At 44.1% G+C, this 19,956-nt stretch overlaps 1 protein-coding gene across 2 annotated transcripts in view; it reads right to left on the reverse strand.

The window, feature by feature from the left end:
* LOC114697426 (ubiquitin-conjugating enzyme E2 E2) overlaps positions 1–17,545 on the reverse strand; it is a 310,413-nt gene extending 292,868 nt beyond the window's left edge. The window contains exons 1-3 of one of the 2 annotated variants that reach the window (XM_028875686.2): positions 17,440–17,545; positions 11,487–11,670; positions 2,244–2,294 (exon numbers count right to left, since the gene is read on the reverse strand). In XM_028875686.2, coding sequence (XP_028731519.1) covers positions 2,244–2,294; positions 11,487–11,662 — 227 coding nt within the window. In that variant the 5' untranslated portion in view covers positions 11,663–11,670; positions 17,440–17,545. Of the gene's footprint in view, positions 1–2,243; positions 2,295–11,486; positions 11,671–16,880; positions 17,066–17,439 lie in introns of those variants that run through there. The other variant, XM_028875685.2, reaches the window with a different exon arrangement.
* Between the last annotated feature and the right edge of the window lie 2,411 nt (positions 17,546–19,956).

The following is a 19,956-nucleotide window of genomic DNA, read 5'->3' on the forward strand; positions in this document are numbered from 1 at the left end:
AAGATAAAGCAAGATTAGGATCATTCAAAATCTACAGGGTGGGGTGGAGTGGGCCAATGCTATATGAGACAATTTTCTCTGGAAATGGCTCACACAAATATGGCTGTCTCCACCAAATATGGAACTGGAGTGGGGGAATAGATAGTCCACTCAAGGCCTACGTAATAGTTAAAAAATGTGTTTGCTCTTTCAATAAGATTCCTGGTGTTTCTTAAGTAGACATCATGCTAAAATATGCATCAAAACTCATCGAGCCTCCCTATCTAACCTGACAGACTCAGTTATGTACTGTCTGCTAATGTCTCAGAAAACAGGATTATACCACACTCAAGTGCAAAGTGACACCTTCCACAGACACAGGCAGATAACCCATAGATAAAATCCTCCTCCCCTCCTGTCTGCTTGAACAAGTAGACCCACAGACATCCCCTCACACCCTCATCTGTGAGAGCTGACCACAAACTCTCCATGGACCCAAAAGACAAGACTTTGTAGCTGATCTGTAACAGATAAGAAACACAGAGATTTCTTCAGAAATGAGAGCTGAATGCAGATTCAGGGAGGGACTCTTCTGTTACACAGGTAACATTCATTTGTTGTATTACTGTAAGTTATTTTCTTAGTCAGTCAGTAGACCGTATCTTTTAAAAGTCAAACACAAAGCTATTGTTAACTGTGGCCAAAAACAAACGGAAGTTAATCACCCCCTAACTTCTCTTTCTAAAGACACTAACCACATTTTCGATGAACTACATTGGTGTAACCTGAACACAGTGGTTCATGCCTGTAATCCCAGTGCTCAAGAGGCTGAGGAAGATTAAAAGTTCAAAGCCGGTGTGTACTATATAATGAGATCCTGTCTCAAAAGTACAGTGAGTGGAGATGTAGTTTAGTGGTAGGGAGCTTGCCTGTCATACCGAGGGCCCCGAGTTCCACCCCGACTGCCACAAAAAGAAATACAGATGGACAGATTTACTATCAATCAATCAAATATGTGATAATCAAGCAAAAAAATATGAAGTTCATACATTTACCAAGCAGTTGTTTTTTAAAGATTACAAAGAATATATATGCTGAAATACTTATTTTTTAATTAAAGAAAGAGTAATACTATTAAAACAAATAGTATCCCAGGAAAGAATGGATTTTATTTAAAAGATCTAACTCCATCTGGAGTTCCTTCCCAAGCCAATCTCTGCCACCTGAGGCAACCGTATTCTAAGTCTCAAGCATGGCAGATTTGGATAGTAAATGGTCTTCCCTGACACAAAGAAAGAGTCATTCAAATGCACAGCATTTGCACATTATCCCTGTAACTCTGCACACTGTACACGATGCTCATAGAGAGAACCAAACAGTTACTGCAAACATAAGCCTCATCAGCACTTTTCCAGTACCGAAACAAGTCATCAAGGACCCACGTATTCATATGACCATCTGCAAAAGGTTCATTTTCACATGAAAATAAGACAGGCAAAATCAGAACTGTACCAAATAAATTCACCTGCATTCAACGTGGGAAACACTGTCATTTTTTAATCTGCCCTCTCCCCTTCAGTGCTTGAGACCATCAATTTAAAGCAGGGAAACTCCATGTTGGCCTGCTTCCAATACTGACCTCATGCCACAGCAAAAATTAAAGGCCTTAAAATAGCCCAACAGCCACCATCCAATTATCACGCTGGCCTGAGGCCAACACAGGCAGGAAGTTATTTTTCTCTTCTTCCTCCATGTACCTGTGTATTAATCACTTCTGGGCAAATGCTTTTATTTCCTCCAAATAAACATTGACCAGAAAAAAAAACGGAGGAAATGTAGTCACAAGAAGAAAATTTTCACTATTACTGCCTCAAACCATTCATCATTATTCAGCTCAACCAACAACCAAAGACGCAAAGTAAAGCATGAAAAAGCCCCATGAGTGTTTTGGTGCTTTTGAAAATCAATTTCCAACAACTGAGTAACTATCAACCAACAAATACTTTAGCCATCCTTTTATTCTATGTCATTACAGACATCATTTAAGGTCGACATACCTCTTCCAATGAGAGATATTCTCATGAGGGCCCGGCCCCACTGTGGACAACTCCAGCACAGTCACACTGGCTACATTCAATTTCTGCCACAACCAATCACTACCCCTGTTCTCCAGTTACTTAAGTCCGAGCCACCTCGCTGTTTTCACTCTTTAATCCAACGTACCTTCTACACAACAGTCAAGGAAATGAAACCGGAGTACTTACCTACAGTTGGGAGGGGGGTCCAGCGTGATCTCTGCAAGCTCCTTCTGAATTCTTTAAAATGAAGACAAGGAAAATCATGTTCAAAAGTCTTCACACTCAACCTGTTTCAATAGGCTGCACTTGCACAGCAACATCTTCCAGTCACACACATTTAGTGAGAATACTAGTCCCTTAGGAAGTGCCACACACTAGCAAAGGCGCTCTTTCTCCCAGGTGTGAAGAACGGACATAGGGCGACAGGAGGCCATCCACTAACAGCACGCCAGCCATTATTCCACAGTAGAAGCAATACTAGGGCTTCATCAACCCACAAAATCAGGATTCTTTTTTTTCCTAAACCAGAAAATTGCTTTTCTCAGCTCTAGCTCCTCTCGGGGAACAGAGCTCTGGTACAGAGAAAGCAAACACCTCCCACCCATCCTGCTCCACCCCAAAGCTCTAGCATTGCCCTGAGCTCAGTGGCCCAAGCCCAAAGCTAAACCGCTCGTGTACACTTCCTGGCTTCCGTTCTCTCCACTCTTGGTGGCCATGCTGTGGAAGATAAAGGCAGGCTGGGAAAGACTCTCTCCTCAGTTTGGGCCAAAATCAATCAATCCAATTTTCCATTTTACACATTTTATGTAGTTTCTCTTTCTAGATAGGCAAGCAGCTGGATCCATTGCAGGATTTCATAATTGAGGATTCAGATAACAAAAAAAATTAATAGCATTCTCAAAATTTTGAGTTTAATTACAAACAGCTGCCATGTGATTTAGAGGTCATAAGAATTTTAATACAAATTCTAACTTCTGGTTTGTCTTAGAACATCCCAATTTAGGACAACAAGCTGAACATTCTAAGTTGACCAAGCATCTTGGCTGATCCAATCAACTGATAAAAAAATAAGTATCTCATTCCCCCCTGAGATGCAGACACTGTTAACAGTCACAGCAGACTGCAGCTTTCAAGCTAGAAATACCTGAATACTGCATGCAGTATTTTAATGTCCTTGCATAAGCCTGACATGAAGAAAGAAAATATCTTTAAACTTGCCTATATCCTCATGTTATTGGGGGGCTGGGGGGAGGGCTGCCGGGAATGGAACCCAGGGAATCATAGATGTTAAACAGAGCACTAATGAGCTACCCCTCCAACCCACTCATGCACAGTGTTCGACTTTGATTTGTAACCACACCTAACATCCTGTGGGCATGCAGAGAAGCTAGCAGTGCCCCCCCCACCTGCTTTCTGAGCAGCCCTGGCACTCTCAACTGTGGTTCATACCTAGGTTTTGTTAAAACAAATAAAGCACTCTCAAAAGCAGCTTCGTTTATAAGTGAGATTATTAGCAGAGCTGGATAATTAAGATAGTTAGTGTATGAGTGATACCTAACTAAAGAACCTTAAAAAAGATTTAAATAACAAACATTCATGCTTAAACTAATCCATTCTATATCTTTGTTTACATTTATTTATTTATTTGTGAACCTTTATTATATTCTGACACACAAACACACACACACACACACACACACGGTCAGAGGACAAGCTGAGAGATTAGTTTTCTCCTTCCTTCCTGTGGGTTCCAGGGATCAAACTCAGCTTGTCAGGCTTGGTGGCAAACGTTTTATCTGCTGAGCCATCTTGCCAACCCTCTTCCTATATATATTTTAAGCCAACAAATGGAACTACTAAAGTAAACATGATTCCTCCCACAGGACTGCTACTAACTTCCTAAAGAAACAGCAACACAAACATAATGTTCACGGCTCTAATCCACACTTGGGAGATCGAGACTGATAAAGTCAAAAAACTTTCATTTTAATTCTCCTTTAGGCCACTGGCTCTGGACAACATGCAAAGACACAGCTCTCACCTGTTCTGTGTGCCTCAGTTTCCTTTCCATAAAGGGAAGAGGCTAACAAACACAAACTCAGTGATCCCTTTATCTTTAGCACTCTGTAATTCAATTTGCATATGAATAAGTGGGACTCAAAAGTGAAAAGTCAACAAGTATCAAAGGCCTGAAAAGAAGCATAAAACAGACTTTCAAAATGGAATGAGTGAGTCCAGGCTAACTAGGCAAGCTGAGCACTCACAGACTCACATCCCCCATTCGGGAAAGAGGAGCACAAAAATGCCAGAGAATAAACTACAAACAAAAAGGGCCGGAAGAGAGCAAACCGCATAGGTTGGAATTGGCAAAAGGAAGCTTTAGAATGTATGAAAACATAATAAAGGTTCAAAAGGATGGAGGTGTAGTTCTGTGGTATAGCACTTACCCAGAATATCTAAGGCCTTGGGTTTGAATCCCAGTACCACCAAAAAAGTAAAACTTAAAATTAATGAATAAAAGATTTAGGGACAGAAAAAAAATTAAAATCCCAAATGGAAAAGAAACTCATGTAAGAAATCATAAATCAAGTATGAAGGAAGTTTCAATGCAATACATTTTTAATCAAATGAGATGTTATGTGAAGGGATCTATTTGTCTAAATGCTCTGATGTGACTTAATGCACAGCTCAGGATCACACTGGGCTTGCGCTTGCAGGAAACCAAACTCGTTGGCCATTCACACCCATTCAACGGGTTGACCTCTTACTAACAGACTGCACAGAAGACAGGTTGCAGTTGCACTACAGCACATAAACATCACAACCGCTGACCCTTGGTGAGGTAAAATTAATTACAGCTAATAAATCCCACCGCAGAGGGCTGGGGCCCGCTCTGCTGTTACGAGCGCTCACTTCTCTTGCAGAGGACCTTGGTTCCTAGCACCTGACATGTGACTCGCAAATGTCTGCTGCTCCAGTTTCAGGGGATCTGATGCCCTACTCCGGCATCGGATGGTGCCATCCGACCCCTCGAAGCTGGAGTGACAGACTGGTAAGGTGCTTCATGTGGGTGCTGGGAACCAAACTCAGATTCTCTTCAAGAACAGTTCATGCTCTTGACCTCTGAGCCATCTCTCCAGCCCCTGAGTGACTTCTATAAACTGTTTTTAAAATTAGAAAAAGGAAACAAGAAGCATTCAAAGAGCACCCTTAAATAACAAAAGCAGCTTGTTTTTGAGTCAGAGTATAACTCTGCAGCCCAGCTGACCTTGAACTCACACTCGGAAGTGCTAAGGTTACAGGCCTGGACCAGTCACGTCCAGCTGAAAACTATTTTAACCTAAAAGAACTTTATTAGGCTTTCCAAATACCCAATTTGAAAATATCAAAAAAAAAAAAAGAGAGAGAGAGAGGGAGGGAGGGAGGGAGGGAGGGAGGGAGGGAGGGAGGGAGGGAGGGAGGAAGGAAGGAAGGAAGGAAGGAAGGAAGGAAGGAAGGAAGGAAGGAAGGAAGGAAGGAATTTGACAAAAATCATAATTTCCTGTCAGAGAATTCCCCGAAAGAACCCAAACTTCTCTCCCAGCATCCATGGTTCCATATGTTATTCAATATAAAAGTAATTTTCTGATAAATCCAACAACTCTAAGCAATAAGCCAATATATTACAATGTGTTTTGAGCTACCATCACCTAAGAATGGCTGTTTCTCTTGACAGAAAGAATTATACAAAGAATCACTATTTGAACAATTACAAGGTGTCCTGCTGTATTAAATGACAGCAATCCAATTCTCTCTCCAAAGCCTCTGACTGTGGTATCTATTACGTATCTCTGTCTTAATAAGGAGTAAGGAGGATAGCTGCTTCACGTACTGTCCCTGGGGTGAGAGACACTGAGGAAGTCTCAGTACTTCACCCTTTCATGTGATGATCCTAGGCCACTAAGAGTGATCAAAGAAATCACACAGAATTCTCTGTTACTGCTCTATCTGTCCTCATTTACAGGATAGGAATCTAAGGTTGGTCACTCCACAAAAGCAAGAAGAAAGACTGAGACAATTATCCCCTAAGGCAAACTAAAAGGTGACTTTTTAACAGACAATTGTCTTAGCCGTAAGTCAACAAGGCAACTGACTGTATCCAATTCCCATCATCTGATATGATATAACCCAAGATTCTGTGATAGGCAAGTTAGCAAGTGCACACACTTCCCTAGAAAGCCAGAAGCCAAGTTCACCTCTTGGCCAATTTACCTGCCTTAACCTGATGCCGTGTTGCAGGAGTGTATGAGCAGAGCATGCTATCAGTCCGTGAAGCTATTGAGTGCTTAAAAAGAAGAAGAAGAAAAAGGAGAAATGGGAAGGGGTGCTTAGCAATCATAATCCATTCAGACTCACCTGAGGAACCAAAATTAGATAGGATGGGGGCTCTATGAACACACTTCAGAAAAATGAAATAGTACCACAGTACGCATGTACAACACACAAACACACACACAAATCTTGGGTTGGAGAAAGTTCACTCACTCACCCAGGGCTCAGCACAGCAAGAACACTTGGGCTTAAAGCCAGGGAAGTGGGGCCTTAGCAGCTAAGACTTTTCACTGTGCCTGGACTTTCTTCCTCTCTCTTTCACTTTTTCTTCTTCTTCCTCTTCCTTTTTTTTTTTTTTTTTTAAACAAGGTCTCACTATGTAGCCTTAGCTGACCTTGAACTCACAGAGATCCATCCACCTACTTCTGCCTCCCAATGCTGGGCCTGATTTTTTTTTTTCAAGATTTTATTTTTACTTCTGTGTAAGCCATGTGTGTACAGACTCCCAAGCAGGCCAAATGAAGATGTTAAATATCCTGATGCTACAGTTACAGGTGGCTGGGAGTGGCCTGGCATGGGTGCTGGGAATAGAACTGGGGTCCTCAGAAGAGCAGTAGGCTGTTTTAACCGCTGAGGCATCTTTCCAGCCCCCACATCTAGACTTCTATATCCCCTATAGACTGCATGCCTTAACCAACTAAGCATCTCCTTCCCAGACAGCTTATTCTCAAGAAAGCATTACACTAATTTTATTTTCATACTTTTAATGATGAAACAGTCTCTAGGGAAAAAAAAACTACCATTGCACATTAAAAAAAAAAAAAACAACTACCATTGCACATAAGCCCAGAATTTAATTCTGAATGCTGATGAGTACCTGGACCTGTCATTTTAAGAGACCACTGACTTAGGACACATCATCAATTAAGTGTGTATATCAACTGTAAAATGCCTGCTGACTACAAAACCTGGAAAGGCTTTAAAATGGACATATCAAGAAAACACAGTCATTACAAACTTTAATGAGTCCATCACAGACCAAAAGACCACAATGGAACGTACTGAAATCCACCTTTTCAGCCTAACAAACACTCAAGTTGAAAACCAAATACTTCTTCTAGAATTGCACAACACTGAAAGTCCAGTAACATTACAATGTCAACTCTGAGCAAAACTAATTGGAAATAAATGTAATTTGAAACTCATATTTATTGAAATATCAATGTGAAAGAGGCAGAGTCAATTCAATGAGGACCTCAAAACAGATGCTTTATGAAACTGACTAGTAATTTAATAAAAATTGTATGTATTTGTCATTGTAGACATCATATAACTGTCCAACTACATATCTGCGAATATCACAAAGCAGCGCAGACACTTCGGGAGCAGCGACTGTGGTAGGAACACGCCAGTCTTTCAGATAAAACTGTTCTTAAAGGGGAATGTGTCACAGATGCAACCTTCCCTCTGGACTCCAAAGAAAGGCAAGTTTGGGCTGTTGTTCCAATACTTGAATGTGTAGAGCACTGTTTTGTGATACCTCAAGAACAAGATATTTTAAGGAAACATTTCTACAACACATTAATTCTACAATTATAGTAGATTTATTACAGTAATTATTAATCTTAAAATTCGAGCATTACAATTCACTTAGTCATTGAGCCTCTAAGTGAAAAGCACTTTACCTGAGTTACTACAAAACGGGTTAATTACAGCATCTGAGTAGCCCTAGAATAACAACATTAAGTCCTCGAGATTAACAGCAGAGTCCCTGTGTCAACGCTTGCAGCAAACGGAACTGAAAAATCTCCTTGCCGATGGTAACTGGTGTGAAGTCTAACCGACAGGACCCGTTTTTAAGAGCTTACTACAAGCAAAATACAAACTCATGACAACTCTCTGAGGAGGGCACCATTATCTTAATTTTGCAAAAGAGAAAACTGAGAGAGCTGGGCATGGCAGCATACCTGTAATCCCAGCCCTTGGGACCCTGGAGCGGGAGGATCTCAGGTTCAAGGCCAGCCTGGGCTTTATACTAAGTTTCTAGCCAGTCTGACTAGCTCAAGCACATCTGCACCCTGAAGCAAGAGAAAAGTATGACTAGAGACATTAAACTGTGATCAAGTCAGAGGGCTATTAAGTATTGGAACCTGGGTTCCAAGCAGATCTTGTCTCTTGACTACAAGTTTTAACTGCTACTGCTTATCTCACAGAATGATAGTGCTTAGGAAAACTCTTCATCTAAATATTGATTCATTTTTTAAAATACAAACTAAAATTTTATTTTAGGTCCTAAGTGAAACCCCAGTACCAAATGAAAGCATCATTCCTGAAATAAGCTCAAAGCTTTAAGACAGCAAGAAGTAAGCCAGCTGTCTAGCCTAGGCACAAGGTCCGTGCTACATGGTGTGAACTCGGGCCCCTTTGTCTTCCACAATTCTCAATTTCCCCACATTTTCAGAACCTTAAAAACAACCCTTACTTTTCTATATAAACAATTTAGCAACCAAGCAGCATTTTTACATGTAAAACCAACAGTCAATGGCTTCGCATACTGCTGCCACCTTATATAGACAAAGCAGAGTCAATGATTTTGCCAGTGAAGGGACTGTTTTTCTCTAGGAAGCAGCTAAAAGTTACCTCTTACTGGAGCAGTATTAATATTATTTCCTATTGGGTATCAACCAGGATGAAGCACAACAAACCATCTCTACAGTTTTTTTTATCCCCTATTTAAAAAGGGTCTTTTGCACACACCTTTTGTCCCAGCACTTGGGAGGCATAGGCAGTCAGAGCTCTGTGAGTTTGGGGCCAGCCTGGTCTACAAAGTGAGTTCCAGGACAGCCAGGACAGTTTTTACACAGAGAAACCCTCTCTCAAAAAGCCAAAAAAAAAGGGGGGGGGGGAGTTCTTCCATAATTTATTCATGGAATCATCAGGGTGTGCTTTCTAAAATACTATAGTAAAAGGAATTAAAAGGTCCCCATTAAACATTAAACCTTCTTTCAAAGGCAGTTTTTGTCTTGAGGATTTTTTTGTAGGGATGCTCCCAACTAAAGAAATGAGAAATCTCTAGTGATTAATAGTCATGGGAGGGCAGAGGACTACTCCCCAGAGACCTGTCTAGTCCTCTCTCTCCTCTGCCTGTCACAGGGGAGCGGAGGACAAGCGAGCAGGACCACTCCCCACAGACCTGCCTGGTGCTCTCTCCCTCCTGCCTGAAGCAGCTCTGAAAACCTTCACTGTCAGCAGCTCACGGCTGGATTTAAATTTCTAGATGGAACTGCATAAGATCTGGATTGGACAGTCTTACCCATCCACCCCAAACGAGCTTTTACCTAAATGTTACATTTCTCCACTCCTGGCCTTTCTTATTCACCCTACCCTAGTCCCACTTAGCAGGAGCGAGTGTCTGCACTGTACCATAGGCGGAGAAAAGTCACCCTGCTGAGGCCCCCCTGAACATAGAGTATGACAGCAAAAAGAAACAGAACCGTTTTCCCAACCTAGTGTGTTCCCGGTTCAACAGGTAAATATCTAAAGCTATCTGACTTCACACAATTCCCTCAACAGTGGTCAGAGATCCTAGAAGGAAAAAGTGAATATTCAGGCAGGAGAGCACAGGCTGCATGCATCTAGGACAGCGATGACCGTGGCCCCAAACACCTGTAGATCCCAACATCACAGTATGCCATCAAAGCTCGATACCCTGCATCTAGTTAGGTGGAATGTCCTGCTGACCAGTCTCCATCACTCTCACCAGAGGGCCTACAAAGGTTCACCCCAGGCCTGTGGATAGGACTCAGTTAGAAGGACTCATACTCTGGTTTTTAGGAAAGGAGTTAGTTCCCTAATTCATATCGTCCAACGGCTTATAAAGCCACCATTCTACATTCAGACTTCCCTGTACCAGAAGTTACAAATGGTGAGCAGAATGCTAAACTAACACCTGCATTTCCTATTTGCTATGTTTACCCTTTAAAAAGGTATTAAAGAGCAAAAAACCAAGAGCCAGCATGAGCCCACTGCATGTAATCTGCCTTTCAAATTATCTTCAAGCACTAGGCTATACAATACAATGTTATCAAAGCAGATTCCCTCTAAGCCCACCGACATGCCAATCACTGTAAGAGACTGAAGCAGCGATAGAGCATCATCCAAGTACCTCCTTTCCAGCTCTATCCACTCTAGGGAGAGGGAAACCTGCATCACGACCAACCCCACATAACGTAATGAAATCAAGATGCATTAACACTAGCATTTCTGATTTTACCAACTGGGAGGGTAAGAGACTAAATTATCACTTCATAATGACTTCAATAGTTGTGTGAGTGTGTCAGAGAGACTGTGGGTGTGTATGTGTGTGTGTGCCAGAGGTCAACATCAGTTATCTGCCCTGTCACTCCCTGTTCATCCTGGTTTGTTTTTTGTTGTTGTTGAGATAGGATCTCTTCACTAAACCTGGAGCTCACTGACTGAACAAGGCTTGATGGCCAGTGAGTAACAGGGATTCACCTGTGTCCAACACACACACACACACACACACACACACACACACACACACACACACACGTGCGCGTGCATACTCACAAACACACACACACTCTCACTCACACACACTCACACACTCCCTCCACGCTCCTCCCCCACACCCCACTCAGAGCACTGTGGTTACAGATGTGCCCCACCATGCCTAGTTTTATATGGGTGATACTAATCTGGACTCAGCAACAAACACTTCGCCACCTGAGCCATCTATCTCCTCACTCCCCAGCCCTAACCACGAGATTCTCAATGTCTATTCTATGTTAGAGAACAGAAAAACACATTCATGATCAAATAACCATAAATCAAATTATACTTTTATAATGTTCTGCTCATGTTTTTCTAACAAGATAGAAATATATCAATACACTACAAGTGCAGATTTTATAATATGCCATGACTCTAAACTGGCTTTTGAAAGTTTTTCACAATTAAAAACACATTTAAAAATCATATTAAAGGGGGGAATCTATAAACTCCATGACCTTCATTCCAGAAAATGACTAAATACAAGAGAGAACACGCGTTTCAGGTGCTGCCGCGACAGCAGACGAAAAGCTGGGGGCGGGGTACCTCTTGGCACTGGTTGACAGCTTGGCGGCTGTCTTGCTGGAGATCTTCCCCTCCTTCTTCTTGGGCTGCACTTGCTCTCGCTCAGGCTCTTGCTGCACGCTCTCCCGCTGGTCTCCATCAGAACTTCCTCCACTAGTGCTTGGACTGTCGTCAACTCTCTGTGCCTCAGTGGACATTTTAGGTCCTGGATTAAAGGAGGAAATGTCATTTACTGCTGTGGGAGGGACGACAACAACAAGGTACATCCAGAATGCAGAGGAAAGGAGCCTAAGAGACAAAAGTAGAAGTATAAAAAGGGGAGTTGCCTATGTACAAGACAAGTAACTCTGGGGGGTCCCTGAAACTTTTCTTCTACAAATTCATGTAAAATTCAGACACAAATATGGGTAGCAATTTTATTCACAGGACAAAAGGTGGAAATAATTCATCCTCCAACTGATGGGTAAAGCGTGGTGCGTCACAATGTACCTGAGCCATAAAAAAGAATGAAGTCTGGTATGTGCATGCTTCAGCAGGAAGACTTTGAAGCTTTACGCTAAGTGGGAGAAGCCAGCCACAAGGACCACAGACTGCACAAGCTCATTTGTAAGGAATGTCCAGAGAGGCAAATCCATGGGGACATAGAGACAGAGTAAAGGGAAGTGACTTTTAATGGGCAGAAAGTTTCCTTTGAGCGATAAAAATGTTCTTAAATTAAGTGGTGGTCAGAGCAGAAAGCCTCAGCGCTGTCTGCTTTGTTTTTGAGGTGCTGAGGACTGAACCAGGGTCTCACCACTTGAGGCAAGCACTCTACCACTGAGCTACCCCCAGGCTAACTCGCACATTTTAAGAAGGTGGAGGTATAGTTTGGGCAGAGTGCGTGTTCAAGCTCCAGAATATACAAAATTGGAGGAGGCTAATTTTATAAGGTGAATTACATCTCCAAAGCACTGGCATAAGACAAAGAGGAGGGGCCGGAGAGGTGGCTCCGTGGTTAAGAGCTCAGGCCGGTTCTCCAGAGAGCTCTCCTGGGCTCCATTTCCAGCACCCACATGGTGGCTCACAACTGCTGTAACTCCAGCACAGGGGATGTGACACCCTTCCTGACCTCCCCGGGCACCAGGCACATATGTGGTGCACAGACACATGCAAATGAAACACCAATACACAGAAAATAAAAATAAATAAATCTTTTAAAAAAGAGAGAGAGAAAGAAAAAGAAGTGAGAGTCTAATTTTTACAGGCATTGGGCTAAGCGCTCTGTGCTCAGCTATGAGAAGTCTGGACAGGTACACAGACCTGCAAAGTGTCCTGGCAAGTCATTACCAAAAGGCCCAGGGCTGAGAAACGGGGCACTGCCATGCTCGCATCCAATCGATACATCCTCAGAGCTGAGCCAAGGTTAAAATCCTTTAAGCTGGGAAATTGTTTTAAGTAACCTTTGTGATAACAGAACAGAGGCCACGTGATCCCAAACAAGAACCGAGGCTTAGGAGGGTGTGGGCACTGACCCAGCTCCGCTAAGCAGCCCTGCTTCACAAGATATAGAGACTGCACTGAGACACTGATGGATTCGGGTTTTTTCCCAGTCTGGAGGAAATCGTCCTCGAGGTTGGAAATTCACTTTGCTCTGAGTTCATGCTCCTGGAGCAGCTCTGATTACCAACTCAATTTCCTCAATACCTTGATACCTAGGTAGCCGTTATAACCTAGATAGCAGACACAAAAATGCACTGAGAGAAAAGGATATCCCTTCTCCAATCTCATTCCATCATAATCAGCCCCAGTTTGATCCTTACTATCACATCCTGTCTGACCCAACAAGCTAACAGACCCAGAACTGAACTGACAAAACTCATGCCAGACTCTACAGAGCCTCAAGTCACCAGTAATCACTTTGAGTATCATAGCTAAGGCTCAGACATGCCTTTGAAAAAACGAGACTGCCCGTGACTAATGCCATCACCATCACCATCACCATCAAAACACAGAGAGAGAGAGAGAAAGAGAGAGAGACAGAGAGAGACAGAGACATATACACAGAAGGAGAGAGAGAGAAGATTTATCTAAATTCCTCTAGAAAAAGACCCTTTTTGGTTACTCTTACATTTAAGACTTTGAAACAAAACTGTTCCTGATAGGGTCAAGATATGCTTCAGTGCACACAAAAACAGAAGCCTCACTTAAAACACAATTTATTACTATCATTACCTAGTCCAAAGGCATGACCCAATAACTCTGATCAACATACATCATCAGTTCAACATCTAGTTCGTGCAAAACCATGGTGTCTTGTTAACACTGGCCTTTAACAGACTGAAAGTTTTATAAGACAAATTTCTTTTTATAGGACATATATGCACAGCAAAGGACTGGAACAATCAGGAAGCACGAGGTGAAGCATCCAAAGACACCACATATTGCATGCCCACCCTCAGCCCTAACAGTTCCTCCGTCCATGACAAATAAGCAGTGCCTGTCCAAACAGCTCGGAGACACTCACAGGAAACCCGGACTGCTCTCCTGCCTCTTCTGTAAATGGAGAGCATCACTCTCCGTGACTACGACACCTTTTATGAGCAATAAAGTCACTTAATAGAATACTGAAATTTTATGTCAGTATGTTTCATGTCTAGCTCTAAAAGTCTGAACATATTTCTTGGTTTTTCCTCCATTTTTTATATGACTTTAACGTTCTTATTATTGGATTTAATATTTGTATTCTTTTTCAGCTTGCTTCTTTGAGTTAAAATATACCAAAAGTTAAAAACCTTGTAAGTGTGTACCCTATAGCATGCTAGATAGAGCAGGTGTATGGGGAAGCATTCTTAGGCTTAGATGCTCTCAGGGCAAGATGCTTCTGGCAAAATTTTAAGAGATGTGAAATCAGTGAAAAATTGTTTTACGTATCCTAAACCTGAGGCAATCCATCACATGGCAAACACAGAAACCACGGAAAAATAGTTACCTTACACTGGAGTCACAGCTATGGCTGCTACGTCAAGTCACAGCTGTGTCCTGAGTTAGTCATAAAGCCACACACTGGTCCAGTGTTCTTTATGTACGTTTTCATACACCTAATAATGTGTCAACTACATAATTACTGACTAGACTACTCAATGATGTAAAATGCCATAATCTGAGACTGAAATTTCATAAACTACTACAGAATACCAGAAGATAAAACTACTAAAAATACTACTCAAAGCCTTGGGGGTGTGGCTCAGTGGTTGAGCACTTATTGAGCATATATGTGAAGGCCTGGGTTCAATCCAAAACACTGCCACAGAGTGTATTTAAATGTCTCAATAGAAGCATAATTTCTATAGTTTTACAGGTAAAAAAATTATTGACACTTTGTGATCTAAGATACCTCATTTCATCCAAAGTGTACCTACAAAGGACAAATCGACCTAAGGCCACTGATAATCATTATTAAATCATTTAGAAATAAAGGTTTTTGCATCTTCTTTTCAAGTATCAAGAATTAAAGGAATGTCTGATGAGTGTTTTCTGAATCCTTGATTACAGAAAAATATGGAACAAAGTTATTGCACACTCAGGTACAATTAATTTTTATGAAAGACAATACTCTATAGATCATTCCAATTAACTATATGTATAAAATTGATGTCTCTCTAAAGTATAAATAAGTTCCTGAATTAGAACTTTAAAATATTATCTTTACAGGCACTTTAAAATTAATTCCTAAAGAGTTAATTCCATACAATTACCTAACCTAAAGGAAGCTAAATTCCAGGGCTCTAAACACAAATATATCCTCCAATGACAGCTTCAAAGATCTTAAGATACCTAAAGTGGTATTTTTATTTCAGATTCAAAGTAAACCTTGGTTCCTAACTAAACATAAAATAATATGGTGGATTTCCCAAAAACACATTAAAGAATTTAAACACACTAATTTTCTAAGCCTTCTTCACTAGGTACTCTATGTTGTGATTATACTCTGAAAGTTACCAGCATAGTGGGTCAAATTCACCTGTTCCATAAAAACAAAGGGTCTGGCTGCAAATCCCGTTGACGAAACCAACAACAGCCAGGTCCACATTACTATTCAAACCATCAAATGTCATGATTTTTCAAAAGCTTGAAACAGCAAGTACTCATTTGAGCCACTAAGACAGGAAAATGTGAACTTGTCATCGGCATCCTGTAGTTTCTCTGCTTGGGATTTCTAAACTTTCCAAAATGTAAAATATTGTACATTATATGCCGAACATGTAGCGCTATCCAGCTTTTCAAACGACTGAAAAGGTGTTCACGCGGAAGACGACAGTAGAGCACCTGATTGGGGGGAAGTGCGCTGCTCCCTAGGGGAAACAGCTCAAGGTATGACATATGAAAACACTCCATCTTCATCATCGCCCACATACGAACCGGCAAAGCGCCCAGGAGCATCCCAACTGCCAGAGTAAAGACAAATATTTGGATTCCCAAGATTCAGATTCGATTATCACATTTCCAGAGCGTGCTTTTCAAAAATCCAAGGATTTAAAACTAAGACGAGCTTTTAAAAATCTTTCTGAACAGTAAGGTAATCAGAGGTGAGTCCTAACACATCCTTTTGTACTTTAAAATGGAAATACTTGCGAAGACCCTCAAAATTACACAACACAGGGGTGGGGGTATAAGAGTCCTGCAAACCAGCAAATGGGTCCAAGAGCCACGGAGCCCAGGGTGATGATGTCTCTAATGCGGCCTTAATTTCCTTTAGGGAAGATGGATTGGGCATTTCTGGTTAGTCGTGGGAAAAGAGCCACAAGGAGCCAGGCTTTATGTTCATTAAAATTGGAAAAGGGTAAATGGATCAAAACATTAGGAGCGAAGAGGGGGGGTGGGGTGGGGGGGACAGGGGGAAATCCAGTTTCCAATCAGGCCAGTGGGGGCTGCAGAGAAGCCAGAGGGAAACCGGCTTCGGAGCCAAACTGTGCCAAGCACCAGGCATTACAAAAGACCAGTGCGACGCCCCCCACCCCGGGGCATCAAGCACACACCCAGCCGGTGCTCCCGGGCGGGCCCTCGCCCCCACGGACACCTCGTGCAGCAATTATGCAATTAGGGAAGAGCTCGGGACAGCCGGGCACTTTGCACCGCGACATCCATCCTGGACTTTGCGGAGACTTAGTTCCCGGCTGCGGCGGGCGCGGGCGGGAGGGGAGGGGTCCTCGAGGGCGGAGGAGGGCCACACTCTGCGGGAGGGGGGGGAGGGGCGCGCGGGCCCCGGCGGGCACGCGCAGGGCCAGAGAGGCCTGCGGGGCCGCGGGCGCGAGCCCGAGCCGAGGCCGCGGCGGGGGCGGGGATCTGGCCGGGGCTGCCCCTCGCCGCGTGGGGTCCCCGCGCGCCCCACGCCGCGGCTCGGGCCGCGGCCACGCCCGCCCGCCCGCGCCCACTCACCTCGCGGCGCCGCCCGCGCTCCAGCCGCGGCTCCGACGCCGAGTCCCGGAGTGAAGCCGCCGCCTCCGCGAGCCGCCGCCGCCGCCGCCGCCGCCGCCGCCACCCGGCCGTCCGCGCGCGCCCCCTCCCAAGCGCGCGCTCGCCCTGCCCGCCCCGAGAGCCCGCGACAGCGCGAGCCCCACGTCGGCCTCGCGGTGACGCGCCCGCGCGCCCGCGCCGCGCCTTCGCCCCGCCCCCGCCGGCGCGTGCCCGCGCGGGGTCCGGTGATGTGCGCGCGCAAAAGTAAAGTGACAGCTGAGTCCCGGGCCAAGCCGGCGGGGGCAACCGCGGGCTAAGGAGAAGGGAGGGGGAGGTGGGAAATCAATCGAGGCTGGACGGCGGAGGGAGGGGAGGGACGCGAGGACCTTGACGAGCGCGCGCGTTAAAGGGACACGCGGGCTAAGGGGTGGGGGCGCTCCCCAGGAGGGTGCTGTGCCGCGGAGTGGGGTGAGGGGCAGGGAAACCCCCCCACACACACACACACCATGCACCCACCAACTCGTGCACACGCAGGGCCCACCTGCACCGCGGTGGGAAAACTTCACGCTGGCCGGGGGAAGCCTCGCTTTACCCCATAGCTGCTGCAGGAAGGCTCCTGCTGTGCCTGGTCCTGTCCTGGAACTCAGGCTGCCACCCTGGGAGGCTGGGGAGGGGAGGGGCGGGGAGAAGGGTGCAGCACTATCAGAGCGAGTGGGAGGCTGCCTCTGAGCCCCAGAGACCGGTGTGGGACAGTAGCCTTGCTGTGGGTGGCCTGAGGAACATCGGGTTCCCCGGTCATTGTAGCCCAAAATAGCCACTTAAAAAAACAAAAAAAACTGCGCATGCTTTGTAAAACTCAGCTTCCATGAACTCACCCCACCACCAGAGTGTACACACACACACACACACACACACACACACACACACACACACACCTCCAGCCTCTCAGAACAACTGAGTTCTAGGACTACTCTTAACTTCTGTTGGGAGACTTGGGAGCTGCTGAGACCGTGCAGTAGTCCTGCCCAGCAGAGAGGGTTGAAGACAGCCTCCATACTCACCTGTAAGAGGGGCAGGCTCAGGATAGGCAATACATAGGAAATGGTGGGGAGGCCCGCCTACCAGGGGCCAGAGGCCACCATGGGGAATGAGAAGTCCTGAGTCAATCCAACAGCCTAAAGGAACCAGTGCCAAAAAGACCGCAGAGACTGGAACAAGACAAGAGCCATTACCTATGTCTGGAACAGAAAATGCTTCCACTAGATATGTTCTTCAAGAATTGACTTTTAATTAATCACCTCCCTGAAAACTGCCCAAAGCCGCTAGTGGTGTCTAGCCTGGAACTCACCACAGGAAAAAAATGACAGCACCTGTGTCCTCAGGAATGTCAACTCAAGGATGTACGGGAGAGTTAGAAATGAGTGAATCCTGGATTTCCTGTCTGTGTGGCCACTTACATCTGTCACACAGTGTATTAGATGTGGTACAATGTATTAGTAGAAATGCATCTTATTTAGAATGTGACCAAATAGAGCATTTCATAGACAGTCTTAGATGTGTACACAGTTCGTCTCCCCTCATGAAATCTTTGCATATTTTTATTTTCCTGATTATGTTTCAAGAATACAGAAATAGCAAAGCCTTACCTGTGTTTTGAAACTTTTTTAAAAAATTGATTTGTTTTGATCTGGGATTTGACCCAGGGCTTCAGCAAGCTAAGCAGGCATGTAAGTTCTGCCCCTGAACTGTACACCCACCTCTGGTATCCTGTGCGTCTGTGTGTGTGCTGTTGGCTTACAATGAATGTTTTATAAGGAAGTACCCTTCTGCTCCAGCCGTTTTCAAGGCTTTTATGCAGTTCATTCACTGACATGGGGATGTGGTGGTGTCAGCTTCCATCCTGTGGAAACATTTGAAGAACTTAACTGCCGTATTGTTGAAATGGTGCTTCAGCAGTATTTTGTCTATCTGCAGATGTTTTAACTGGTATTTTATAAAGTTCAAAACAGGGATACAAGTCTTACTCACTCTTCTCATTCATTCAAGGAATACTAACTGTTGTGTGCCAGGCTCTAGTTTATTGAGTGTAGGTAGTAGGAACATAACTATGAAGAGAAAAACCTGGTCCTCCCAGGACTTGCCAGATCCTTGTCAATTTCACACTCTACATTCAACTCATTAGTGAATTCTGCCGATTCGGTTATCTAAAACATCTGTTGAGCATTATTCCAAAGAGCTATGACCAATCAAAGCACATATTTTTGCACTTTGTGACTATGGGATACATTGCAAAATGTATCTATAACACAACCCCTACACTCCAAGACTCAGAACATTAAGGAAGATGAAGAGGCAGAAGAAAGATTTTTAAGAGCCAGAGGACGGGGAGGACTTCAGCAAAAAAATGTCTTCTGGACACAACAGAGATGTTGTCCCCGCAGATTCTCAACAGTGTGGCTGCCTGCATGAAGCCACGCCCATCAAAATGACAATGTGAAGGGGGAGGACTCATAAGGCCTCACCTTTAGTTGAAGAGCTACAGGAAGTCCAGGCCTTCTGAGAGAGGGTTGGTGTTCTTCAGGGACAAAAAAGATTGTCTATACCCAAGTGGTCAGCTCTACACCCATGTATGCACACACACACGTATATGTATGTATGTATGTGCAACACTACCTGAAATCAAGAGTGTGTGTGTGTGAGAGAGACAGAGAATTAGAGGATGAGAGGACATGGGCAGAGACACAGGAGGGACCTAGAGAGGGGTGGGAAGTAGGATATGATGAAAATACATTGAACTCCTTGATGAAATTCTCAAAACAAACCCCCAAGAAATGTCTGCTGAATTGTCAATGCCTTCCTATTTCCCTACTTTCTGCTAATTCCCCAGTCTGAGCGACTGTGAAATATCAGTGGAAGTCTCCTAATTTTTTTCCCTCCCCATATTCTTGCCGAACACACACACACACACACACACACACACACACACACACACACACACACACGGGGGGGGGTGGCGCTTGGGGGAAAGAGAGACCTGAGTTTTTAAAACAGGGCAGCC

The sequence above is a fragment of the Peromyscus leucopus genome, chromosome 9 (genome assembly GCF_004664715.2).
Source record: "Peromyscus leucopus breed LL Stock chromosome 9, UCI_PerLeu_2.1, whole genome shotgun sequence".
Classification (NCBI taxonomy): domain Eukaryota; kingdom Metazoa; phylum Chordata; class Mammalia; order Rodentia; family Cricetidae; genus Peromyscus; species Peromyscus leucopus.